The sequence below is a fragment of the Siniperca chuatsi genome, linkage group LG13 (genome assembly GCF_020085105.1).
Source record: "Siniperca chuatsi isolate FFG_IHB_CAS linkage group LG13, ASM2008510v1, whole genome shotgun sequence".
NCBI lineage: Eukaryota > Metazoa > Chordata > Actinopteri > Centrarchiformes > Sinipercidae > Siniperca > Siniperca chuatsi.
Genome location: NC_058054.1, coordinates 3,522,917 through 3,550,911, shown reverse-complemented (window position 1 = coordinate 3,550,911; position 27,995 = coordinate 3,522,917). Strand labels below are relative to the sequence as shown.

General features: G+C 40.0%; 1 protein-coding gene and 1 long non-coding RNA gene across 4 annotated transcripts; one reads left to right on the top strand and one right to left on the bottom strand.

Moving 5' to 3' along the window:
• On the top strand, positions 1-27,866 carry march11 (membrane-associated ring finger (C3HC4) 11). 3 transcript variants are annotated; one of them, XM_044218493.1, is made up of 6 exons: positions 1-1,640; positions 2,942-2,985; positions 4,355-5,367; positions 11,145-11,300; positions 20,539-20,731; positions 22,406-27,866. In XM_044218493.1, the coding sequence occupies exons 3-6, from the start codon at positions 5,038-5,040 to the stop codon at positions 22,726-22,728; spliced, it is 1,002 nt and encodes a 333-aa protein (XP_044074428.1). In that variant the 5' UTR covers positions 1-1,640; positions 2,942-2,985; positions 4,355-5,037; the 3' UTR covers positions 22,729-27,866. The 3 variants fall into 3 exon arrangements, with proteins under 3 accessions (XP_044074428.1, XP_044074427.1, XP_044074426.1); XM_044218492.1 differs by having other exon boundaries at positions 3,664-5,367; XM_044218491.1 differs by lacking the exon at positions 1-1,640 and having other exon boundaries at positions 1,823-2,985; positions 3,664-5,367.
• On the bottom strand, positions 11,309-19,335 carry LOC122886388. The gene is made up of 3 exons (XR_006380338.1): positions 18,567-19,335; positions 17,903-18,001; positions 11,309-16,348 (listed from the first exon to the last, which is right to left on the bottom strand). It is a non-coding gene; the product is annotated as an uncharacterized LOC122886388 (long non-coding RNA).
• Positions 27,867-27,995: the final 129 nt, after the last annotated feature.

The following is a 27,995-nucleotide window of genomic DNA, read 5'->3' as shown; positions in this document are numbered from 1 at the left end:
AACAAGGTAAACATATCTGCTAAATATCAGCATGTTAGCATTCTGACGTTAGCATTTAGCTCAAAGCACTGCTGGTACAGCCTCAGAGCTGCTAGCATGGCTGTAGACTTAGTCTTGTTGAAAATGCAAAGATTTAAAATTTTGGTACCAGGGGTTTTAAGTTGTAACTAACAGCTTTATTAATGGTTAATAAATCATTTACTAAAGCTGTAAACATCCGTTTTTAGACAATTATAAGAACAGCTTTTGGGTTGCCAGGTTGTGAAATACCTCTATGGCTGGTGTTTATCTTCCTCTTTAACTCATCAGGAAGACGACTCTAAAAGTATGTTTGAGCTCTGTGTTGACCTCCGGTGCTGCAGTGCATCTGGACCAGAAGCCATTTATTAACAACTTATTAACAAGATAGATTTATTGATCATTTTACAACACAGATTTATTGTAGTTCCCTTTTATGCTACTCAAAAAAAAAAAAAGTTACATTAACAACTGCAGACGTGATTGATTTTTATAAAAAAAAAAAAAACCATTTCATTATTAATAAGGGCTGCAAACCACCATTATTGTCATAATGGATAATTCTGCAGATTATTGTCTCGATTAATAGTTTTGTCAGAAAATAGTGAAAAATGCTCCTTATAATTTTCCGCAGTGTATTTCTTGTGCTTGTTTTATTGGACCAACAGAAAGATAATCAGTTTACTATCATAAATGACAAAGAAAAGCATCAAATACTAATAATTTGAGAAGCTGGAACGAGCAAAAGTTTGGAATTTTTCCTTGATAAATGACAGTCGGTTATCAAAATAGTTGCTCGATTGATTTATTGACTAATCATTGCAGCTCTATTACTGACTTACTAACATTTATAACTGCAGGCTTGGTAAAAACTGAGACACTCGTGACCTTTTATTAATGACTGTATTAAGCAAAATGGATTTTTTTCACAACCTTGCAACACATAATATAATTATAATGGATGTATAAAGCATTAGTGAATGATTTATCAACAGTAATAAAGCTTGTAGTTACAACTTATAAACCCCTGATAAAGGGATACTTGCCAAAATTCTTCTTCTCAGACAAATCAAATTTGGTTTCATTAACCATACTTGATTTCATGTAGTAGGCTTATGCCCTGTGTAAGAAGAGTAAAACCTGAATTCCCATAATAAAGGTTTTTTAAATATGTATTAGATGGATGGGCGCCACGCTATCAGACAGAAGGTAAAATCCAAAAGTAAATTCAGAGACAGTCCATTTCAGTCCCCACCCCTCCTAAACAAAACGCGTTTAGAAGCAGTTCACCCAGCCCTCCCTGCTCTCAGCACGATCCCGGTCTCCCTCCGAGCCCTGGGGACCTGCTATTGATCGGTGCCTCGTAGGTAGTGATTGGACATGAGTGGATAATTTCCTTTGCTGCATTAGAGTCCATTACTGGTCCGCTCCCCGGAAAGCGATAGACATCCAAAAAAAAAAAAAAAAAAAAAAAGGGTAGATTCTTCTTGGAAAAGCAGTCTCCTCTGACAAATGTTTAGCCGGCCGAGACTCCTCACACTTTATTATCAGGTCCGCACAGAGGCTGATTATAAGATACTGGCCAACAGCAAAGGAGGTCATGGCAGTAATTTAGACATTTTGTATCCTTTTCTAAAGCCTACAACAGTGGACAGTTCTAAGGGTGGGTAACACTTTCAAGTCCCCTATTTAGCACGTTTAAGCATCTCATATATATATATATATATATATATATATATATATATATATATATATATATATATATATATATATATATATATATATATATATATATATATATATACACACACACACACTATAATGTAGCTGTAAGCAGATATTAGTGTTTATTAATGTATTTGTCAACAACTATAACTCTTCATGTGGGCACCTATAAGTAGAGGCAGCTGTATAAACAGATAATGAATGACAATATGCCTTCATAGGAAAAGTTATAATTGCTGACAAATACTGTACATTAAAAATGTTGCTGCTTACAACTACGTTATAGTGTTATAAACATTTCTTAAATGTTCATACAATGCTTATAAACACTAAATAGCAGGACCTAAAGTAAAGTGTTAACTAAGGGTGCTGTGTATGTTCAGCAGAATGAGAAAAACATTTGTCCAGTTGAAATAAGACATTTTCCCATTTTGATCACTTTAGACTAGGCTCAGTCTGCATTTAAATCCCTTCAGGGAAGATTTGCTGATCTTGCAGCACCACTGTTCTTCATTTGCACCTTTCAACAAATTCCCAGCTGAGATTTCACCTGTACAGTCAGACTCTTCTCCCTTAGATCTGATCTGGACTATTTGAGGGTTGAATGTCCTTCTCAGAGCACCTCAGGAGGGTTTGCTATGCTGGGCAAATCATTACTCATATACACAGTCCAGGGATTTAAACTGGCAACCTTCCCATCATAAGATCCCTTCGCTTACATTTTCCTGATTCCCCTTACTCGCTGGTATCTTTATGGATATCATAGCAAGGCTCTATTTTTCTGACATTTTAGATATTTGGTCCACACAAATAAAAATGGCGGGGAACTGTCAAATGCAGAAAAGTGAGAAAATGTAATGTGCTAAATATGTGCACAAATACAGGCACTCACTGGCATGAAAAACACAAAACAGGCTTGAGTCGGCAGCTCCTCTGGATTTTTCATGCATTAAATAACAATGAGCTTGAATTATTACTTGTGTTATCACAGACCCATTTAGGAAGACCTTCTCCACAGTTTTTGTGATTTCCCAGACATTTGGTCCATCCGATAAGATGTTAAAATGTGGGTGAAGTTTTGTTAAAGTTGCTTTTAAATGTTTGAAAGGCTTATATTAAACTTGGTTTCCTGTATGTGAAACATTTAATATCATCTCTGAGCACAGATGGAAGTGACGTTCCTTAACGTGGGCTGCAGACTCAGGCTCTGGCTCTGCTACTGCATCTCTGCTTTCCTTACCTGTAAGTAAAAACAAATAAAAATAGCACGCTTTGTTTTAAAAACTCTACAGAGGTGTACGCTGCTCCAGTAATGCCCATTACTGTTTTGGAGGGCTAACACTTTCTTACTCAGTTGGGCTCTTTAGGAAAAACACAAGATCAAACTGTTAGTGAAACTTATGCAGCATCTGCAGGCCACAGATGGCATGTAAAGTGCCATTGGTGCCCTGCAGATGCTGCATACGTTTCACTAACAGTTTGATCTCGCATTTTTTGCTATTTTAATTAGGCAATTTACCTGAGAAATAATCATTAGATTAATTCATAATGAAAATATTTGTTTGGTGGCAGTAGAGGTCTGAACCCCCCTGAAAGTGATATGCATAACCACATTTAGAAAACCCCTGATTTAAGCCGCCAGTGACAGCCAGTCTGAATTGATTAAAAAATTAACCTCAGTCTGGTTCTGCTCAAGGTTTCTGCCTGTTTTAAAAGGGAGTTTTTCCTTACCTCCGTCGCCAAGTGCTTGCTCATGGTGGGAATTGTTGGGTCTCTAAATAATAATATAAAGAGTACTTTCTAGAGCTGCTCTATAGGTAAAGTGCAATGAGATGACGTTATGAAGTGGTGGTATATAAATAAAAAAATTGAATAGTAAAATTATCAGACTAATCCTCATTTTGTTGTGATCCTTTTCAGAGGCATTGTTGCTGATTTAAGGATTGCGTTTCACTCAAAAGCACTCCGTAGGTGCTCTTTTTAACCAGCCGGTTCCATGTTGGTGGAAAAGGCCTAAAGATCCACGTGACCACTTCAGGGACCCTTAAAACCCCTCAAAAAAACTGTCCCATAACATCAGGGACCCCTGGAACCCCCTTACCCACAGAACCTCTAAAGAAACTCTCCTACCCCATCAAAGACCTCTTAAAAGAAACAGGACCCATACCCCCCCTCTAGGACCCATATGATCCCTCAACAAGACCAAGAAATCCTATGACCTAAACCAAATTTAAAACATTAAAAGCAAGTAAACATTTTGTATTTAACGAATTACATAAAAGTCAAATTTGTCGAACCACGTTGTGTTAGGCTCACGGAACCTCCATAGTGGACCCCTGAAGTCTCCATCAACCACCTTTAGAGAACCACAGGCTTCGGCCGCCCATGAGAGTTAATAGCTTTATCATTTATAGACTGAGGTGCTTCTTTAAAAATTCACAGAGGTTTAAGCCACCACCCTTGATACATTTGTAACCCAGCAGATGACCCCTTTAACACAGGGAGGGTGCTGCGGGTTGCCACATCTCACCACATAAAGTATTCTCTGAGGCGGGCAGACCGGGCTGCTGCTGCTGCTGTGAATATGATGCAGCTCATCTCTTTCTTACAGGCTGTACAGAAGTAGGGCTGCACGGGTCTGGAAAGTTATCTCCTCCATCATATTAATGGGATAATAATGTGATTGATTGGTCATCTCCCAGGGGAAATGGTCTTTTCTGCTTCCTGAGAGTGTAAGACTCATCAGACAACTTGCAGCTGACTTGGGAAGGATTCTTGCTCAAGAGCCTCTCAGCAGGGTCAATACTCAGAAACATCAGGGGGTTTCAACCTGGGTTTTCCCGTTTGGAGGACGGTCTCCCTTACCCCACTGCTGCTGTTTAGCTGTCAGCTTCCTCGGCGGGGACTAAAGAGGCGGAGGAGGGGGAGGAAGGGGAGACGAAGAGGGGGAATCCGGCGCTTCAGGACGGCTGAGTCCCGTTGCGATGCATGGAGGCTGCTTGGAAACGCTCCCCGGGTCTCCGGAGCGCATGAGGCGGTTCCAGGCGACCGACGGGCCGCAGCACCGGGGGGATCCGGCCGCTGATTCGCAGCTCTGCCAAGCTGCCACACCATAGGTTCGGCCGCAGGAGCACGGCTCGGTTCGGTATCCACAGAGCGGAGGCATATACTCCGACAGCGCCGTTATCTGGGAGACTACAGGCTGCATCGCATCCCTGCGTCGCAGTGGTGGTGGATACTGTGTAAGCTGTCGGGTGGCATCTATGCAATTTTATTTCGACTTTTCATTTTATTATGAGCACAGAGGAGGGAGAGGCGGGTTCAGCTTGTGGGGAGGCGAGGGGAGACACTACCATCACCCACCGCCACACCTGGGATGAAGGCGACCATGGCCAAGGACGTCCGCACCCCGACGATGAGGACGAGGCAGAGCAGGGAGAGGAGGCAGAGGAGGGAGACGGCTGCCGGGATGCATGTGGGGGGAACAATAGTGGGACTTTTTCCAGTGAGGATGGGGCGGTCGGGGGAAGATCGTGCAAGGCTCAGACGATGCATTCAAACTGCAGCAGCGAAACCTGCATCCCCACTCCCAGCTGTCGGATCTGCTTCCAAGGCGCAGAACAGGTACATGCAATCTACCACTGACACGTAAAACCTTTCACAGGTCTGATACCAGCATGTCCAGGATTTTGTTACCAAATATAGCTACACTCTCTCTAGCGTCATCAGATTGAAAACCCTGGTTTTGTGAATGGTAAAAGTAGATTTAAATTGAAAGAAGGTTGAGGGCACAGTCACAGTACTGGACCCTGATTGGCTGACAGCAGCAACTCATCTAAATAGAATGAGGTAAACCTGCTGAGGGGAGGCTTTTACAACAGTTGACATGCTGGAAACTGGCCCCATTGGACGGATTTCAGTAGTTCTTTAGTGAACAGAATAAATCAGAACCCCAACCAAAATAAATGTGAAGAATTAATATGGAACAACTTTTTAAAAATCTAAACTTAAGAGTGTTAAAACAAAAAAAAAGGTAAATTTCAACAACACATTTTAACTGCTGCAGTGACTTCAGCACCATGGACAGTGCATACATCAGCAGTAGCAAAAGTGATCTTGGGGGGCCTTCAGGGATCCTTGAGGGGCCCTTAGAAGGCCCCCAGCATAATGAGGAATATCATCATTTTACTATTTAACAGCTGCGTTAGCAGTGGTGGAAAGTAGCTAAATACATTTACTCTGCTCGACATTTCAGAGAGAAATATCGTTCTTTTTACTCAGTCACATTTATCTGACAGCTGCTTACTTTGCAGATTTAACAAACAAAACACAAGATCATCTTCTAAAATATGAAACGTAATTTTAAACTACCCAACAGTATATGAAGCAGTTAAAATTAGTCCTCCCTTAACATACTACAACATTAAAATGTATTTAAAAAAAAAAAAAATATATATATATATATATATATATACATACACACACACACACACACAATCTGAATGGGGCCATACTGCATAAGCAGGACTTTTACTTTTTCACAATTTAAGTATATTTTTCTAATAATACTTTTGTACTTGTCTTCGAAAGCAAGACTTTAACTTGAAATCTAGTATTTTTATAATGTGGTATTGCTACTTTTACTTAAGTAAAGGATCTGAATCCACTTTGAGTTACTTAATTCCATATTAAGTCATTCCTAAAGACAGAAATCAATGACGTGACATGAAGTGGCTTGCAAGACCTTGCTTATGTGGGGGTGGGGAAGGTTTAATCCATTGAGTGTGCTGTAACTGGGAAGCTAAGATATATATATATATATATATATATATATATATATAGATATAGATAGATAGATAGATAGATATAGATATATATAGATAGATAGAGATAGATAGATAGATAGATATAGATAGATATATATAGATAGATATAGATAGATATAAACATGGGTAGCAATAAGCAACTGTAAGTGTTGAGACTAAAAGCAGCTGAAACAGTTTCTACACATAATGCATTATCAATGCTACAATGCTGTAAAAACTGAAACCACGCCAAGTATGACTAGTAGCCACATGACACTTCCTCCATGGTCAAAGTACCATATCTCACAAAAATGACCAATTACAGTTATTGTTTTTGGTATGTTTAGAACATGAGGCCAGGAGCTGATCTAATATAAAACATGTAAAGTTATATATAATGACACTAAATTATTCCTCATTTTGCTGATGACCACTTTGATCCTGTCAAGGACCCCTGGAGACCCCCAAACCTCACTTTTGGATCTACTGATTTAGGATTTACACTAACGTCTTGTACTGCAGCAAAAACACAGTTGTCCATAAAAGAAAACTATACATTAATTTTGAAAGTATTTGAAAATACAATCATAGTTGCATAACTGCTCACAGCTGAAATCACACTTCAGCACAAGGAACAGAGCTGCAGAGGTTCAGCTCACCACAGTGGGGTTAGGGGGGTAAACAGTCTTAATTTTTTTTTGGAATAACTGACTGTTGGAAGAGTTGCACAAAGATGACTGATTTCACCTATACAGTTACATCGATATTGTACTCACAAAAATTCAGTCATGAGTGAAGTAACCCCAAAGAAACATTTCTTATTTCTCTCTTCACAACAGTTTTAGCAAAATAATAGAACACATTTAATGTCAACTTCCTCCTTCCTGTTTTTCAGTCAACTGTTAACAGGTGTCATGTCTCTGTTATTCATGAAAATGCAGCTAGTAGTTTGGGGGTAGAGCAGGTGTTGTGTTTCTGACAGCTGATATGACATCTCTGACTTACCATAAAGATCAGAGCAGCAGCAGGTTTCTGCCTTTTAGAGTCGACATGAATTTGTCCTTTGAGACACATGGGTGTAAATAATCTGTAATGCATCCAAATAACATTTGTTTGTAAAGTCTATTTATTCATTTTACTGCTTAGTCATGTTTTTGTAAATTCAGTAATAAATTAAAGGCAGTATTGTTAAGCAGGATTGTTTAAAGAGCTGCTAGCTGTTGTAAAAAAAAAAAAAAAATCTTAAATTGCAGCTTTTAAAATATCCAATTTGGTTCCAACCCAAATCCAGATTTAAAAATCCAGGTTTGTCCAAGCACGATACCATTAAACATGAGAAGAGGAAGTCAGAAATGGACATTAGATTACATTGCATTTCCCTTTTAGAGGGTGTTTACTTTTCAGAAATTAGGTTTTATGGTATGACTGATCTTGGTATAACACTTTCAATATAGAAAAGAATAAAAAAATACTTTTTTTTTTTTGCACTGAATTCCAAAAAACATAGTAAGGCAAGTTTATTTTAGAGCACCTTTCAAACACAGATAGATAATTCAAAGTGCTTTAAATAAGCCGAAGTCATGCACTAAAAACACAGTTTTAAAAAATGAAATAAATTTAAACAGAATAAAATGATAGTACTAATAACATTATTCTTATTAGGGTGGAAACAGTATTTAGATCATCATGAAATGCCAAAACTCTCCACTGAAAACCAGATAAATGGTGATAAAACACATTGTAGGCTACAATCATAACTTTACTGTTTTTTTTTTTTTTTTTATTCCTGTGTAGAGTCAATTTAAATATTCCCATAGACAACTAAGGTAAGTGGTCAGTTGTACAATCAATACACAATGAAACAAACTGCATCACATCCATCATATCAGTATAAGACAACGCCTGAATCATAATCTATGTATAATAAATATCATCCCCAAGCGATGCATCAGTCTAACTGTCTGCACTTCTTCCTGGAGGTGGATGGACAGATGTGGACCTGCAGGGACAAATGGACACTTTGTCCACCCGTCTCTGAAATCTGACACTCTGCAGGCCTATTTGGATCGTGACAGCGAGCCTCGATGAGGGACGAGTCATCCCCGTCGGAGCTTAAGGGAAAGAGAGGAGTCAGGGCAGTAAATGCCTAAGTGAATATCCTGTCTTCTGAATGTGGGCTATAGCCTATTAGCAGAGCTAATCTAATAGCTCTGCCTGCGGGTCCAGACTGATATTTGATTTTGATACAAGGCCGCAGGCCGGGCACACTCACCAGTTATCAAGAAGATTGCGAAACAGAAATTTAACACTTCAAAAATTCATGTCTGAGCAGATAGTGAGAATGAGATGTTATTTAACAGGCCAAATCAGCATCAGTGCATTGCTGTTTTGAATTTTGATCAAATATATATAAAACTTTTAAAACTTGCCCTGACGACTTTTTCTACCAGCTTCCTTTTAGAAACCACCGCTGTTTGATTCCCAAAAGAGCTTTCAATCATATCCTACAGCAGACGCAGTTGCTCAGTTGTGATGAAACAGTATAAACGTGTTTAGCACTTATTTGTCTACGTTTGTTTCAAATTTGTGTTTAATAGTTTGTTCAAACAGCAGTTGACAACTGCTGCCAACATGGTCCTAAATAAAAGTTCACTTACTAGACTTTTCCTGAACTTTCAGCCGCATCTCATGGTCCTCATCAGTGTTCTTTGACAAAATAATCTTAATTTAAGGTCCACTTACTATCTTTTTCGGGAGCTAATTGACAGAACGATCTCAAGACGAGGTCCACTTACTCAGTCCATCTGCTGATGAACACCGTGAGATGGGGTAGAAAGCTCCAGAACAAGCTAGTAGGGGCCCCTTGAGTTGAGATTGTTTCGTAAATTATTGCAGTTCTTGAACAAAATAATCTTAATTCATGGTCCACTTGCTAGCTTTTTGGGGATCTTTCGACGACATACAAACTTCCTACACTGATCAAGACCATGAGATACTGTTGAAAGCGCTGTAAAAAGCTAGTAAGTGGACCCTGAATTAAGATGGTTATGATATAAAACTACTATTTCCTATGTCAAGAATGAACTTTGATGCTCAACATTGTGTGTTTTTGGGATGTCCAGGTGGTCGAGCAGTTTAGGATGTATACCGTGTAACCACAACATTACCGGTTCAATTCCTGGCTAGGAACCTTTGATGCTTGTTATCATCCCCTCTTTCCTGTGTTCCCTGTCTCTCTATACTGTCATATAGGAAATACATGGATATATTATAGTTGTATTAACACCCTTCAGTTGAAGCCTTGTTGACCTTCTTGTAGACTCCATTGGTCTTTATAGTACTAAAATAAGTGGAATGTTTTCATCACATGTCCCCTTAGAGAATTCAGAAACATATTAAAATCGTCCTTGATGTTGGTTTTTATCAATCACGGCTTCAGTGGATAGCTGACCCACATCAGTTCGTTCAAGTGGAAGCCTCCGAGGTCCTTTTAAACCCACAAGGTTAATATGACATGATGAAAAATGAGCTCCCTGACCACTGACCTTAATATACTATTAATATGCCACTCACAGCCCAGCCAGCAGGTCAAAGCTGCAGTAATGGCTGCTTGAGGAATGCCTCGAGGAAGAAAAAAACATCTGGACGAATAGATACGGTTGTAATGATTAATGTCATGCTGCATTCCATCGTTAATGTCCGTGAGTGTTGTAGCTTTGAGAAATGATCATTGATCTGAGCGATGCTGGTAAAGCCCTCTGGTGAACAAGTCGTGTATTTTCTTTGATGTATGACCTGCTGGGAGAAAAGGCCAAACTGAGGCCTGAAAACAAGGATTTCTAGATGGGAAAGTTGACACATAGACCTTGAAAATGGATGTTAGATTAATATTGGGGAGACTGTTCTAATATCGACCCAAAGGCAGATAGTTTCTCTCTATTCCTGAAGAGATTCTCAGGTTTAATCTGTCACTGGCACTACAGGGAGTGGTCAAAATAATAGAAACACCAGATGCGTATGAATATTGAGTACCTAGTATAGCTACTTAATATTATCAAAGTCTTTGCTTTGCTACTTCCATGTAACTTTGTGCAAAAGGATAGTGGCGGAAAATCTAAAACACCACAGTATGTTTTGGGAAATGGTCGGGCAGTTATGTAAAGAACTTGGTATATATGGGCTACAACATACAAATGGCAACAAAGGTATGGTCCTTTTTAAGAGAACATTCAGTAACAGAGTATGACTTTTACTGACCTCTGATGGTGATCAGCAGGAAATAAATAACAACATCGAGGCTAAACAGAGCAGAATAATATCATTGGCTTTTAACCCTTTCTCAGGTGTAATGTGTTGGGATCCTCTGTCATCATGTACAGGCTGTGGAGGGAGTTCAGGCAGCAGCTGGCCAAGAAATCATAAAATTGTATTATGAGGTATATATTATGCTCATATGACAATGGGGAAAAATCCTTTCTTACTGCCTTATTATAGTACGGTATTTCTTTTGGTGTTTTCATTGTTTTGTCCCCTCCTGTGTATTCGGCCACTTGTTGCCCCCACTTATTTGACCTTTGTCCTCTCTCCGGTCTCCAGGGTGACTTGTTGAACCCGTGTCGGTGTGACGGCTCAGTGCGTTACACCCACCAGCATTGCTTGCTGAAGTGGATCAGCGAGCGAGGCTGCTGGACCTGCGAGCTCTGCTGCTACCGCTTCCACGTCATCGCCATCAACATGAAGAGACCGTGGCAGGTAAAATACTGTAAACAGAATTAAAGGAAAGAAGAGAGTATTCTACTTCTAACAGTTTTTAAAAACTTTTTTAAATAAGCAACAGCATCTTAAAAATTGCAGTGTTTAAGGGATTCATCATGCTTTATTTTAGGGATGTTGACTGTGTTTTCAGAGTTAATTGGATTAATTGTTTATTAAATCCTGAATCAGTTTGGTCAGGTCCTCCAAACTTAATGACAAAATGTGTCTTTTGTGAAACGACCCAAAAGAACATTTTGTGATCTGGCGCCTCTGTCAACAGGAGACTGGACACTGACTATCATCATTAGTCAGTGGCTACCAAAACCATTACAAATGCCTGTTAAAAAGAAGATTGATATTATCGATGTGTTTTCTGCTGCCACCTTTATGATTCAGGTGGGTTAAGTCAACTAAAACAACTTGGTTAAAGTTCAGGAAGTATGGTGGCTATGGTTAAAAAACATCTGTGTTGACTGTTGGTAGGAAAGTAGATGTGGTTTCTGATGAGGACACTCGCAAATGAAGGTGCTCTGAGATCACTCATCAGTCAATAAGTCAAAATTTTTCAAAAATGATTTCTTTTTTTTGTTTCTTGCACAATTTCAACTGCAAGGTGCATAGAGAAGGTAGTTGGAAAGTTGGAGGGAGATAGAAAGTTGGAAAGAGTTGTAAAACAGAGGCTGGCTTTGATGATCTGGTGCCAGCTTAACAAAAAAAAAAATTATATATATATTTTTTACAACGCTCTCTAAACTCTTGAAACCGTTGTGCATGAAAAGACAACAGACATTTGTGAGATTTTTAAACTGTACTAGGTCACTGCTTTTGCCTTTTTAACACTCATCTGAACACTACATGATGCTAAACAATGCTGGTCTGTCTGATTTAGTAACACTGCAGTCACATGTTGTTGGAACTCACACTTTGTATGAAGGTTTAAATGATAAACTCAGAACTCATGGATATCAATGAAAAAGCGAATGCTCTTCTTCCTGAAAAACATTCTTTTCAGATTTGTAGTTTAAATGCCTGACAAGCAATGTGACACCAAATTGTAGCCATTATATTCTTTGTGGCTTTTTTTACTGCTTTTTACAGCCATAAACCTTTTGAGGTTACAGTTTTCTCCCACCAAGCATGCTCTCTAAATTATTATGGAGGCATTAACAAGATATTGTTTTTACAATCGCTGATGTATCGACCCACCAGTTAGATTTATGCTCAGAAATATTTACTGAACTGGTAAAAGCAGTTTCTCTGGCAAACTGACAACAAATAAAACCACCTGCGTCTGTCAGTGCCCTTCCTGCAAAATGGTTCGCTTACACTCAATTTCAAAACCCAAATGTGCTATAATTACACACATGACTTAACACATTTACATTGATGGACATTTTATGGGGCTTTTAAGGTATAGCAATGGAAAGGGTGCTCCACTAATTTTACATGCCAATTTACTAGTCATGAGTCTGTGAAAACAGTTGTATAATGTCTTCTGTTGCCCTGGAGGAGCTCTGTCAAGTCTAAGAAAATAACTGGAGTGATGTCATCAAGGTTATTATAGGTCCGCTGGTGTCCCTCTTTGGTCCAGACTGAAATGTCTCAACAACTATTGGATGGATTGCCATGAAATTTAGACATTTGTGGTGCCCCGAGGATGAATCGTGATAACTTTGGTGATCCCCTGACATTTCCTCTAGCCCCATATTGGCTTAAAACTGTAGTTTGTCCAATACGTAAACCTGGTTTATGACCAAATACCTGCAATGACATTCTCATCAGCCTCAGCTGTACTTTGTGTTTAGTGCTAATTAGCAAATGTTTGTATGGCAACACACTAAACAAGGTGCAAGCCCTCCGCTCCTCAGAGCACTACCATCAAGGGGCAGGTGGTAGAAGTTGTAGAAACATACAAGTACCTTGGTAGCTTAATTGACAATAAATTGAATTTTAATTCCAACACAGAGATGCTTTACAAAGACAGAACAGTCGTTGCTGGCTCTTTTTGCAAACTGTCAATTTTTCATGTGAATAAGACCCTCATGACCCTCTTTTACAAATCTTACATTGACTCTATATTAACATTTTGTGTGGTCTGCTAGTATGGCAATCTCATTGTCAAGGCCAAAACTGCTCTTTCCAAATAGTGAAAGTCAGAAGTTAAATTAGGTGTCCAGCAAAGTAACCTCACTGACCTGTACAACAGTAAGGTAGTGCGGAAGGCTAAATCCATCCTATCAGTCAGCAACCACCCCCTTCATTCTGAGTTTCAGATCCTACCTTATGGCTCCCGGTTCAGATTTCCCCCTGTAAGCACATTAGATACAGGCACTCATTCATTCCCATCGCCATTTCCCTTCTGAACTCAGGCCAGAGGGGTAGGTAGTAGTGGTGGTGTTGTTTCTTGATGATGAGGATGGTGGCAATGATAATGTTGTTGATGGTTGTGACAATGTCTCACGATGCTGGCTAACAGTGGCGATTTTTGTTTGTCGATGATGACATTTTGATTTGTTTGTTTATGGTGACATTGCCGGCAATGTTGTTTACATAAGGTTGTTGTATTTATATCAGTGATTTATTTATTTCTATTAGTGATTAATCTTGTAATTGATGTCCCGAAATTCAGCACTTTACTCTTGTATGTAGTTCTCTGACTGGAAAGGTCAACCTGGGACCACAGTTGTCTTCCCCGAGTCCACAGACATATAGTCTCAGTGAGCCACTAGCATGGCTGTAGATTACCAGCTGAATCTGCAGCTCCCCTCGGCTTTACAGAGCTTTATTGAGAGTTTCAGCTCATTGTTTATCTGTCCAGTCCACAACTTTACTGTTTTGGTTCACTCTCACCGCTCTCAAGGCGTCAATTTCAGTTGCAGTAGCAGCTATTTTCAGTGAGAAAGCTCTAAAAAGACACTGTACACTACCTGCTCAGCAGCAAACAGCAGACAGACACAGTTAGAGAGCAGCTGGTGAACATAGTGGAGCATTTAGCCGATAAAGAGCCAAATATTCCCATCAGGAGTTGGTGGAGACCAAAAACAGAGGTAAAAGAGTGAAAATTGGACTCACATTCATCAGGTGGACACAAACACGTCTCCAAATGAATGTTTATGTTGCTCCCTAACTGCTGGATGCTGGATAAATATGCAACCAATATGTTTGATAACAAGTTCACCATATCAACTTAAAAGGTGATGATATGTCGATGTTGTGTTCACAACTTCTTTCCGCTGCCCCCAAGTGGCAAAAAAAGTAATTATTGCAGGTTTAAAATGTAACCAGTTTCTAATAAGGCATCATTTATAAAGGTTTTATAAGTTGTAACTAACAGCTTTATTAATGTTTAAAAATTTATTAAAGCCCTATACATAAGTTATAAGTCATTAGTAATAAGAACTTTTGGGTTGCCAGGTTGCGAAATATCTCTCTGGTTTGTGTTTATCCTCCCCCACCATGACACTCACATTGTCCTTCTAGCATTTTAAGTGGAGGGAGATAGAAAGTTGGAAAGAGTTGTAAAACAGAGGCTGGCTTTGATGATCTGGTGCCAGCTTAACAAAAAAATATATATATATATATTTTTTTACAACGCTCTCTATAAACTCTTGAAACCGTTGTGCATGAAAAGACAACAGACATTTGTGAGATTTTTAAACTGTACTAGGTCACTGCTTTTGCCTTTTAACACTCGTCTGAACACTACATGATGCTAAACAATGCTGGTCTGTCTGATTTAGTAACACTGCAGTCACATGTTGTTGGAACTCACACTTTGTATGAAGATGGAGGTTTAAATGATAAACTCAGAACTCATGGATAGCATTTTAAGTAATCAGGAAACCACTGTAATTGCAGTCTTAGCAAATGTAAGCATACTGAGATAGTGAACAAGGTAAACTTTATACCTGCTGAACATCAGCATGTCATCAGCATTGTCATTGTGGGCATGTTAGCATTACAACCTCACAGAGCCGCTACCATGGCTGCAGACTGCCGGCTGGTTAACAGAAAGCCTGTGTAACAAACTGGTGCTGTGGAGTTTAAAAGATGTGAGCATTTAACAGGCAGGGTCTAACGAAAGATGTGCAAAAGTGAAGCATTCTGTGTTTTTGACGCTTCAGCCATATTATTGGCTATAAATCAGGGTATTTCTGTCTCTGCTGCTCTGATTTTTGACCATTCTTTTTTACATCTGTTTCTTGTGCATCCTCCCTGCATGTTCAACTAATTTGAAAAAGCTACTGTGTATCTAACAATGTAACAATGTAGTAAAGAGTTTATTTTCAGGAAAACACAGACAGAAAAATGCTGGTTGTTTTTGGTAGCTTGAGGCAAACGTAGCGTTGACTATGAACCTGCAGAGTGTTTCTGTTTCCTCTTCAGGTCTCTGCTGTCAGTTTGGAGCATCAGGATTCCTTCAGTCCTCATTTCCTCCAAAGCTGAACAGACTGAGACTCCTGAGGCTTAAATTATCTGCATTCTGGATCGTTTCTTTCACTGAAGAACATTCAGGCATTTTCAGATCTGTTTGCTCCAGATGGGACTTGAGTCACTGGCAGACTGAACAAACACACAGCTGAGGCCCAGCAGAGCTCTGCTTTCTGTCCACTCAGTCTGCCTAAAGTCTTTTCTTCTAAAGCACCGTGTAGCTTCACAATCATCCGCTCAGCATCAACAAATTTCTGTTTTCAAGTTGTTTTCATCAAGTTTTATTCTATGCTTTCTGTTTTCTCCTCCTCCACTTTCCTATTTCCTATTTTCTCTTGTTATTGATTTGACTCTGGCACACAGATTTGTTCTGACCACAGCTTTTTCCTCCTCTTGTCCTCCTCTTTTACCTTCTTAATGGCCTGTTTCCACTTCCTCTTGGCCTCCTTCATCTCCTTTTTAGAGATTTTGTTGAGCTTGTAGGAGGTTTTCAGTGCAGCGTGAAACTGTCTGGTCATGATTTTGTGCTCCCACCTTCTGACATAACCCGTCCTGTTCTGGTTGATGTGGTTTTCCAGCCAGGTGAAGGTCCCGCCAGTCAGGCTGGTAGTTGCCTATAGGACAGTAGAGAAGACAGGCTCTTTCAGCGGAAACTTGCTGTAAACAACACTGACATGATATATCGCATTTTAAGTTGAAATGGTGAACTCGTAAGCAAACCATTGCCTGTTTACAAATCAGCAGATAGGGAGAAACATTAGCATTCGTTTGGAGTTGTGTGATGAATTTAAGTGCTAAATGCTCCACTGTGTTCACCAGCTAGTCGCTAACTGTGTCTGTCTGCCGTTTGATGCTGGGCAGGTAGTGTAGTGTGTTTTTGGACCTTTTTCTCTGAAAACAGAGCTGTTGCTGTGGCCGAAAAACAATGCTATTTTAGCGGGGAGAGTGAACCAAAACAGTAAAGTTGCAGACAGTAAAACCAAAACAATGAGGTGAAAGACGCTATAAAGCTCTAAAGTGCTGAGGGGTAATACATCTCTGTGGGTTAATCACTGTGAGCAACACCTTTCACATTACACATAGTGGTTTGATCTGTTGTTATCATAGAAATGTTGATTATAGCTGCTTTAAATGGTAATTTATTTCAACATGAGCCATCATTTGTATTGGTTATGTTGTAGTCACGAAGTTAATAGCTGAGATCTGGGAACACGGTGACATTACTAAAAATAAAAGAGTCTGATAGGAAACACAAGCAGTCAGACGATCCGACAGGTTGGAAACAAGCCTCACAGGTTAGTTAAAGTTATTTGGGTAATAATTTTACCGTACCACCTTTGTGTTTTCTGTTTTCTTGTGCAATGAGGGATTATTACTAGACTTTTCAGAGTCTAGTAATAGTGATTATGTGCTCATAATCTTCATAAAATGTTGGTTTGTTTCCAACTTGTCTGATTGTCTGACTGCTCGAGCTTTTGGGCCCTTCAAGACTTTATTGTAGTGATGTCACAGTGTTCCCAGACCTCAGCAATTAACTACAACTACTACTACAATTAAGTACAGTGGTATTATTACTGATATACAGTAGAATTATATCAGGGGAAAAAATCTCGCCAATCGCTAGTTATCTAGCTATGCAAATGATTGGCAAATAAACCTAACTACAAAAATTATTTTAGATATCTGCCTCTGTAAGTTGTACCATCAGCCCAAAACAAATAAATAAATGAATTGTGTCAAACAGTGACATGTCTTTCCAGAATGTCCCTGTAACTCTGGATAATTCACACACCTTGCTGTCCAGTTTCCCTGTAGGGAGTGTAATAAAAAGTAGTTCCACTGAAAGCTGTTGACAGTGTGTGCTGTTATTAGTAACAGGGACACTGTTTTTACAAATGGTCCTGCCGAGTTTTTCTAATGTGCGTTTTAAGTGAGTTGATCTCCACAAATTAAATTCCATTAATCATCATTGTGTTTGGGCGATGGCAAAAATCTCAGAGAGAGATCTCTCACTAACTCAGTAAATAAAGCTAAAACTATCTGCATGGCTAGATACTACACGATGCAAATAGGTAAATGTGTCTTTTTGTAATTTGGTTAAACTGACCCTTTTAACAGAAATGCCACTTTTAAACACACACGTGGTGCTAGCTGTGTGTGTTTCTTACCTTTAGCATCCTGCTGGTGGTGCTGCTCAGGAGTTTGTTCCAGTTAAAGCACAGTCTGCCTCTCAGGGCTTGTGCCTTCACAGACAGGCTGAAAGAGATCTAATCACACATATTGAATCATTTATCACAAATACTACCAACACTAAAGATGCTACTACAGTAATTGCTACTGCCAGTCAGCTCAACATTTGAATTGATCTTAATGTCATAAAACTACAGGGATCAAAAGTTGTATCAGACACTTTTCATGCATAATAATTAGGGCTTACTTCAACTTCAAAAGTGCTCCCACACCTCAAATGAAAAGTAATTAAGTACAAGTTGCATGTTGTCACATCAAATCAAATTCACACATAGGCAAATGTGGTTTTTGGACTTTTAACCTGTGGAAAATTCACATGACGTACACACATGTGATTTAAAGATATTTTGCATGTAATATGAGAGACACCACATGTGAAAACACCAATTGGAGAAACATTTTACTCAATAAATTCACATATAGGCACATGTGGGTTTGACATTTACATCCAACATGTGATAACATTAATTTCACATGTGCTTTTTTTCAGGGGTCATTTGCTTGAATATTTCCATCTCCATCCCCTCCTTTTCACAGGAAAATCTTTTAGCTGATACGTGGCATTGACTCAGGCTAGTTTACCATCTGTCTGAAGGATGGATTGTCTGTGCGCCTCTCTCTCTTGACTTTGCGCATTTCCCGAGGCGTGATGAGGAGGCAGCTCTTCGCAGTCGTTTAAACAAACTAAAGTTTGCGTGTCGCTCCGTGTGCGTGATTTCTCACTTTGAGCTGCTTTGATGTCTGGCAGAATTCGATTCCTTTGTGACGCCAAAAAAAAATGTCATTTGTGACGTCAACGCGTTATGACGTGCGACACCACCTGCGGCTACATAAACTGACCTGCAACTACAACACACAGGTGACCGTTCATCTGCACTCGGTCCGTTTAAATGCAGCTTTGCTGGGTCATGTCTAACCGCACGAACAGAACTGAATACTGTACGAATCGCTTATATTTTTTAAGGAACAAGCCGTTTTGACCATATTCGCCAAATTTCAGTTTGACTTTGAGGTAAGATATAACAATTTTGTGTTTCTCAGTTGATCATAACTGTTCACAAACGTTACTGATGAAACGTCACAACATCTTAATAACTCTTTTCATTCAGTCATTGTCTAATGTTAGACCGTGTAATAAAAACACCAGTCTGTGTCATAACCTCTTGGTTTCCCTCTTAAATTCCCCCTTAAGACTTAACTACACTTAAAAAAACAAATAAACATATTAGCCTTTATTAAGGAGCCCCCACACACATGGAAACAGCTGGTGCGCAGAAAGGATCTTTTGCGCACAGTTTATTATCATTAAACCCAACAATTCAGCCTGACATATTTTATACCTTTGGAAACTTTGGGATAAGTAAGTTTGTTTGTACAGCACGAGTTGTAGAGTCAGCAGAGTCCAGCTCCTCGGACTGTACCTTAACAGTTATGCAGGCATATCATACACCCTTCTTGCATGCAATAACACTTAGTGGAAATGCATGTCAGTATTATCAAAATGATGACTGTTGCATATGTTCTTAATGCATGCATAATGCTATGGATGGATTACAGTAACACGTGTGATGGCACTATAAATGATTCATAAGTAAAGGTAGTGATATTTTAAAATGTATAGGATGCTGATCCTCCATTATTCATAATATAGGCTATGTAAGGTCCATATGACCTCATATAGTATACCTCATATATATTTTATCATTATCATTACTATTATTAATTTTAACAGGCTACTCCAGAGATCCCATTCCAGCTTTAAATTGTTAATGCTATGGAGGTTAACAGGAGAGTGATGTCATGTTTAACAGTGAGGGGTCGTATGAGGTGGAGTAATGATCTCCATCCAATGACCCTGAAACAAATGACCGTGAGGAGCTTTGCACTCCGCCCTATTCTTAAGGGAGAGTGTTTTCACCAGAAAAGATGACGGCAAAAGACAAACATAGTTTGTTAAAATTGGCAATGTATTGTAGTCATAAGGACAGTAGCAAAGGAAAAGGTAGCTGGACGTTGTTTGATTGTTTTGTTTTTTTTAAATCTTAAGGGCAACACAACCTGTCAGTGCTGCTTAGTGTCACAAGATTTGAAATGCGCCTTTTGACGGCTGTAGCATACAGCAGGGAGAGAACATGATAAAATAGCTGCTTTTCTAAAGCGTTGATGCTGCGAAATAGGACGGTGGTGTATGCTGACACAGTAAAGGGTGTAATGCCACGATGACACGCGTCTCGACACTGCTGGTGAGTGGCCTTAAGTGGAAAACAGTGCAGGTGTCATGACGAGCATCATTCAATATGATGTGTGTTGCATATACCAACAGTCAGTGTTGGTTTCTTTTATAAATGACAGCAATCCTGCTCTAAACTTAACCAAGTAGTTTTAATTGCCTAATTTCATAAACCCAACCGGCTCTTACCCATAGAGGTGGCAGGAAATGCTGATATGAGTAGTTTCCGTAACAGTCACATGGGTTGGTTTGGAAGGCAGTGACAAATTACCTATATTTTGCCTTCGGCCCATAGCATGTATTGCCTCTCTTCTCTGTGTGCAGTGGCAGTCCATCACCATCACCCTGGTGGAGAAGGTTCAGATCATCGCGGTGTTCCTGGGCTCTCTCTTCCTGGTGGCCAGCATCTCCTGGCTGCTGTGGTCAGCTCTCAGCCCGCAGGCCATCTGGCAGCGCCGCGACATCCTCTTCCAGATCTGCTACGGCATGTATGGCTTCATGGACCTGGTCTGCGTAGGTGAGCCTGGGAATGATTCATGCAGCTGTCATCAGCTGAATGTAAAACACCAAACTACTATCCTCTGTGGTCTGTTATACATGAAATATTTTCTATTTTCATGTTTGGCATTTTGTCCATTTTGTTGTTTGGTGTCATTTCTGTTGTTGCAGCTAACAGGCCAAACATATAATGCAACCTTCCACTGAGGTATTTCCAGAAGTTACAGCGGTGTGTGATGGCAGAACACGTCTCAGTGTAAATTATCAGTAATGTCAGGCTTGTGTGTCAGTCCCTCACATCAAACAGTCACCAGTCAGAGGGACAATCCATTGAATCCTATGCAGCTAGACATTTGTAAGGCTGATGTTGGCTTTTTAACTTCAGCATTTGATTTCTTAGTTAAAAGTAAAAACTTAAGGAAAAAAGTAATAGAGCAATGGTCCCAAATCTAATCATTTTAAACACTGTTTATGAAAACAAGAAAACTGTGAGTTCACAGTTTTCCTCTGGTCAAAAACTGTTGTACTTAGATTGGAAAACCTGGACTTGTTAATCTAGTCTAGGTTTTCAAACCCTCTTTGTGAAACCTTGATTTTATTTGTGCAATAGAAATGTAGATTGTTTCACTTTTTTTCTCTGTCTAGGTTACATAAGACAAAATCTATAGCCCAGATGGAGCATAGCTTTAGTTCAGGCAGAGCACTGAAGTCACAGCTGGTATTAGTTGATTGGCATTAACTGCTTCATGAATGCTTCACTATCAGTCACAGGCTCATTCACAGGCTGCTGGACTACCAGCTGACTATCAACATCCACTCACGTTTATACTGGTGTAAACGACACCCATTATAACCCGAGGCTTCTCACTAACTACTCTGATGATACTTTGTGATGTTGCCGTGGATTCGGTGAATTACACTCTGGCCTACAACTTGAGCCCTGCTTTTTAAGCCTATACTATTTGTTTACATTTTGGCAAATTGCACACCATTAAAAGTATTCTGAATTAGCTATTAGCAGTTCCTGCTTGCAGTGTACCCATGGATGTACAGACAGTTATCACTGGATTACTTTGATACTTAAGAAAACTTAAAAACGTGATGATTTTCAGGCAAGTTCTGGTGCTATACTGAGCGTCTTTTTTCTATACTTTATAAATGGACATTTAATTGCGATGGGCATCAGAGATAATATCCTCAGAAAATGTAAGTCACATTGAATCTAAAAATATTCATGTCTGTGTGTTCAGATTTGACTGAGTTATGACTATAAAAAAGGAGTGCAATTGAAAAAGCTTTACAAATCTGAAACATGGTTTAAAAGATTCTTAGGCTCTTAAGACGATCTTTGGTACCAAGGAAGCAAGCTAAAGGTTTCCCCTTAACCTGTGTACCAGAGGCCAAGTTCAGCCGTGAAAGTGAGGTTAGAGTTTGAGCACAGGCTTTGCCATCTTTCTCTAGAGTCACTCATAAAACCCTTTTTTGTCTGGGAATTGTTTAAAGATGTTCTTGGAAATGGAAGAAACCATAAACTGAGGTAGAAGAAAATGAGGCATGTTGAAGAAAAAGAAATTACAATACCTGATTCCAAGTATTGCTTGGAGCTTGACGATGACCATTTAATGATACCTAAAAATGTGACATTATCAGAGATCAACATTTCCTTTAATTTCAATTTTTGTCCTTGTAACAGGCTTGATTGTCCACGAGGGGGCGGCAGTGTACAACGTCTTCATGCGCTGGCGAGCCGTCAACCTCCACTGGGATGTACAGAGCTACGACAAGACGAAGGACATGGAGGAGACGAGCACTGGCCATTCCTCATTGGCCCCCAGGACGCTTTGGTTGCCTCTGGTCACCTTTGGGCCCAACGGCCCCTTACACCCCACCCAGCTGGGTCCGCAGCCATGGACCTGCCTCTGTTTGGGCCCCTTCTGCCCCAGCCTGGTGCCCCGAAACAACCTCAGCCAGGACAGTGACTCAGGAGAGGTCGTCATTCGTGTAACATCGGTGTAACACCAGGCGGTATTTATGCAGGAACAACACATCTGATGGTTTAGGCTTGGTGTTTTTTTTTGCAGATTTTGCAGTTACTAAATGTTTTCCTAATGAGTTAGAATTGTTTGTCCGCTCTGGGGCCGGTCCTCAAAACAATCTCAACAGTTAAATTAACTCACATGTGGTGGTGTTGCCTTTGTGTTTTATTCTCAGAAAAAGTTTTTTCTGTGCAGACAGACACGAACGACACTCACCTCCACCCTTTCTTTTTCCAGACCATTGTGAAGAATTCATGTCATGTGGGTTAGAAGGCATTGATGGGAAACATTATCAGATTTACAACTCGCGAGCATTCACATCATCACACATCTCATGATGGTTTAGGACTGCAGAGTTGGCTGTGTAAGAGTTAATAAATACTGTGCATGATCAATATGGCACTATATCCCATTTTTAGGCACTTCTGCATTATGTAGAACAGGAAGGTTCCTAGAAAGAAGTGCAGTTTGGTAAAATGGAGACCATGTTCAATTGGTACACCTCTAATTTCCAATAATAAATAAATAATGAATGAACATTTACCTGGGCTTACTTGGGTTCAAATGGAGAAGTTAATTTCAAGGAAATTTTTATTGAAATCAATGACCTATTTATAAAGTCAACACTATTGCAAATACCTGGCTCAGAACGTCCTCTGTATTTTCCTTGTAATTAGTACCAGATGATTAGAACATTACTGGCCTGTAAAAACAGTGCTGTTAAAATATATATATATATATATATCAGCAAGTCTGAAGCCATGCTAACAGCCCAGTGAGGCTGTAATAATCAATATACATCAGAAAGCAATTACTCAATGGCTGTAAAATGGAGAGAAATCTTATATTCTAAGATGCTTACCATTAGTGAAATAAATAAATAAAATACATTTTTTATCAATCTAACCTGGACTTTGTCAGGGTGTGTTCGGGCTCAATGCAAAGTGAAGTCTAGTGGTGGTACTACTGCAATATTAAGTCCAAGTTGAAAACGTTTCAACTTAACGTGATAATTTGAGCTCATCCCAAAGCTACAGGAATTCACCATGAGAAAACTGGAGCAGCCTAAACTCATACAGATACACGCACACACCTCCGATTTGTTCAGTGATTTCAACAGGCCTGGTGTGGTGCACGTTGACAGTCATCTCAGCTGGTTGGAGAAACAATCCACCAGTCAAAGCTTTATAGGCAGGGGGAAAAATGGGTATGTCATCGTCTGACATAGCTAGCTACCACATCCATAAAGGAGAAAATGCCACAATAATGGTGTCAAGCGTAATTGGTGCAACTGAACAGGTAGTTGTAAGTCGACTTATTTATTTATTTGATCTACGTGAAAAACAATAAGTTAACTGTTACCTACCACAGCTTCTGTGCCCACTGAAAATGACATGGATAGCTACTGATCGGTTAGGGGCAACCAAAACAAAATGACCCCACCCTCCTTCCAAAAGAGAAATCAGCTAACATGAACACAATAAGTGAAACAAATGGCAATTCAGTCTGATTACCAGGCTAACTGTTGTAAGCTGGATGTTTAAAGCCTTCATTGGCTGTTTTTTGGCTAATAAAGACAAAAATTCTCTTCATGTTAAGTCTGAACACACCTTCAGGCTCAGCTCAACATCGATCAGCTGCATCTCATCAGGCTCAGCTGTCTCTGTCAGATTTAGCTTTACTTTGTCTGCCTCAGTTGTGCTTAGGCTGACCTGTGCTTGGAGCTTAGCATGCTAACACTTTTCCGTTGGCACGTTAACATGTTAGCATGCTGCAATTGGCACATGAACATGATTTACATTTCGCATTTAAACATGCTAATGTTCAATCTATTAATGTAACGTTGAGCATGTTAGCATGCTAACACTGGGTTATTCTAGGTTCAGAACTGTACTGAAAGAGTTTGTATAGATTTGAGTTTCAAACTGGATCTTTCCAAAAATGCTAAAACTATGTAGAGAGCTTTGTATCTTTATCACTGTGTTTCCTTGGGATAAACCTGCTTTATGGTTTGTACAAATAAATCTTACCTTTTAGAAGACCAGATCGTTCCCAGCAAGCATTTTACGGACAGGGATGCAGGATTCAGCGATTTCCACAGATTGCAAATGAGCACAAAAAAAACCTGATGTCAGAAAGATATTGAGGTTTTAGTTTCACACAACGATGCAGGCAGCAAATACAGACGTTTCCGAGTGTCATTCTAACTTGATCATCAGATGATTTGTGCCAGTATAAATACAGTTGTTGAAAATTGTGGTTTTGATCTGTCTTTATGCCATTCTGTTGAGCTTCCAGGAGCCCTGTGGTGTTGTGGGGTTTTGGCGTGGTGATGGGTTTGGGGCTCTGTTCTCGACCTCGTCATTTGGGTCATTTGATTTTTTTGGTGCCTTAGGAGGCTGGGTGACAACGTCGCAATGTGCAGCACAGAAATGACTTGAATGTGACTTTCCTGTTGGCTGTATTTCTATTTCTTTTGAATGTAACATGGATGTTATGTATAAAGAATATTTATATACACAGAGAGCAGCGTGGGTTATTTGCCTAATGTCAATTGAATTTAAGTGCATCTGGCTTTAAGGCTGTGCTGCCAGGAAACTGCATGATGGCTGCTGCGGGATGACTGTGAAAGGCACCTTTCTGAGAGCTGAACTTCACTACCTGTCCCTTAGAGTGACAGCAGTAGCCCCTTCACATCAAGACCCAAGGGGCAAAAGAGGAAGAAGATCTAATGTTGGTGAGTCCAGTTTTATACAGTATGCATAGTTAATGGAACTAGATTTTTGCTGCTGTTTAGGTTAAAATGTTGTATTTCAAACCTTTAACTTGTCACACAAAAGGTTTTATGGCCTTGTACTGACCAGAATGTTATTCAGGTCTCAGTAAGCCCCGTATGCGCCAAACAAAGTGCTGGTCGGGTCATCTAACGGCACTTTTCGAAACAGACAATCTGACAATTATGTGCATTTTCCGACGTGGCAGGGAAGGTAGGCAGATTTCAAACTACTCTCTCAAGCTCTCTTTTCATTCTACAGATATAGACATTGCAACTGCAGAAAAGTGTAATGTTGCTGGTATGATGTCTATTTGTGCTTCTCAGCACAAATACAGTGACAGTGCCAAATAGACAGGACTCCTGACTGCATCACACTGATTTCACAGCACTAATCCTATTAATACAAAAGAGTTAGAGAAAATGCATTAATGAGAAAAGTTGTCATTTTGATGCTTGGCTACATGTTTATTGCGGTTGCCTAGCGTCTGTGTCGGACAACTCTCCTGCGTCTGCGGACGGCAGAGGACCTGCGAGGTCTCCTGCGTCTGCGAACGGGGCGGGAAGCACGTCTGCGTCTGCGTGGCATTGTCAAATGGTGACCTGCTGGATGTAACGGGTTCTATTTATAAACTCCCAGGCAAGGCTCTGTGATGTCACTGATGATGTCACAATTCACATGAGACAATCAATGACATCACCAGAGGAAGTACATCATGGACAATGATGTTATCAATCCCTCTTATTAACATTCCCTATTCTTGTTAATGTTCAGTCTAGCACTTGGTTTATTTAGGTTTTTGCCTGATCCAAGACCATGGGGTTATGGTGTCTAGTGGTTTCCTAAAGACCCTCTGTGTTGGCACAGTTAACACAAAAGAATCTTATTTCTACTAATATGTTTGTGCATATAAAAACAAATCACACAAAAAATGTTGGTTCAACAACTGTGTGCAACTATATTGTAAACAAAATGCTGGCTGCTGAAGGACAGACTGTTTGAGGATGCTCCGCCTCTGGAGCACTTTGGACATGAGGGGTTGCACCCAGGCCACACTGCCTGCCTGCGCAGCGTCGCGGAACCTCTTGCTTTTCATTTAACATGCACCAACACTCAGGCGGCGCGTCATCTAGAGATTCGGCGTGTCATCTACTTTTTCTGTGTGACGAGCGTGATTCTCAGCACAAATAGACAGTGAAAATGATATGTTGATATGAATATTGACATCATACCAGCAACATTACACCTTTCACTACAGTTGCAATGTCTGTATCTGTAGAATATGTCAGACATAAAAGATGTTTTCTTACTGATGGCCATTATCAAACACTGCAGCAGCAACGCTGTCTGTGTGGACACTACAGGCATGCGAGCCGCAGCAGTTCAGCGAGGTAGCCGTCAAGCACAGGTAGAGGTAGGCGGTGTGGCCAGGGCGTTAGAGTCATACCATCTTGGGATCTGAACATTAGCCAGATCAGGAAGCAGGAAAGCATTGCCAACTATCATGTCATAGCTGATTCTGCTGCATTCTCCTTCCGTCAAAGGAAAAGGCTGAGCTTAGCCTGAGCCAGACCGCTTATCTGTTCATGTCATGTTAATGCTGGGGCCCACACACCTGGGACTGTGTCGGAGTAAGGCTTTCAAACAGCTACTCCTCAAATATCAAGAGAGAAATAAATAAATAGAAAGGTAGACTATGTAGGAAAGAGAGAAATTGAAAGTAAAAGAAGGAAAGAGTAAAACTATTCAAAGAAAAATTGTAAGGTCAAAAGAAAAAGAATATAACAACATATAAGGAGATAGTAACAGAAGATCAAGAAGACAAAACAAAAAAAGAGAGAGCAAGCAACGGTTAAGCAAGAAATGATGCACATGGTGTGTAGTTGTTAGATACTCTGACAGTGAATGTTAATGGATTAATGGGTCTTATTTATATCCTCCCATGATGTCACTGATTGTGTCATTCTGACAGTTAACATCCTTTAATGGGTCCTATTAAAGGTTCACCAAGGTAGATCACATGACCTCACTGGGTTCCATCAATCTAGGATTACGTGATGTCACTGATGATATCATAATTTCTGTGATTGATGCTTGGACTACTTGTTTAATGCAGTTGCCTAGCATCTGCGTCTCTGTACCTAATATGATTATTTAACTGTTCTTTGGCTTGAAAAAAATCAAGTGCAGTGCCATTTTGATGCTTGGCTACATGTTTATTGCGGTTGCCTAGCGTCTGTGTCTGACAACTCTCCTGCGTCTGCGGACAGCAGAGGACCTGCGAGGTCTCCTGCGTCTGCGAACGGGGCGGGAAGCACGTCTGCGTCTGCGTGGCATTGTCAAATGGTGACCTGCTGGATGTAACGGGTTCTATTTATAAACTCACCAAGGCGACGTCTATTATGTCACCGATGATGTCACAATGTCTGTGCGAGAAATGCTGGCTCAATCACTAGTGACATCATAGGGATCT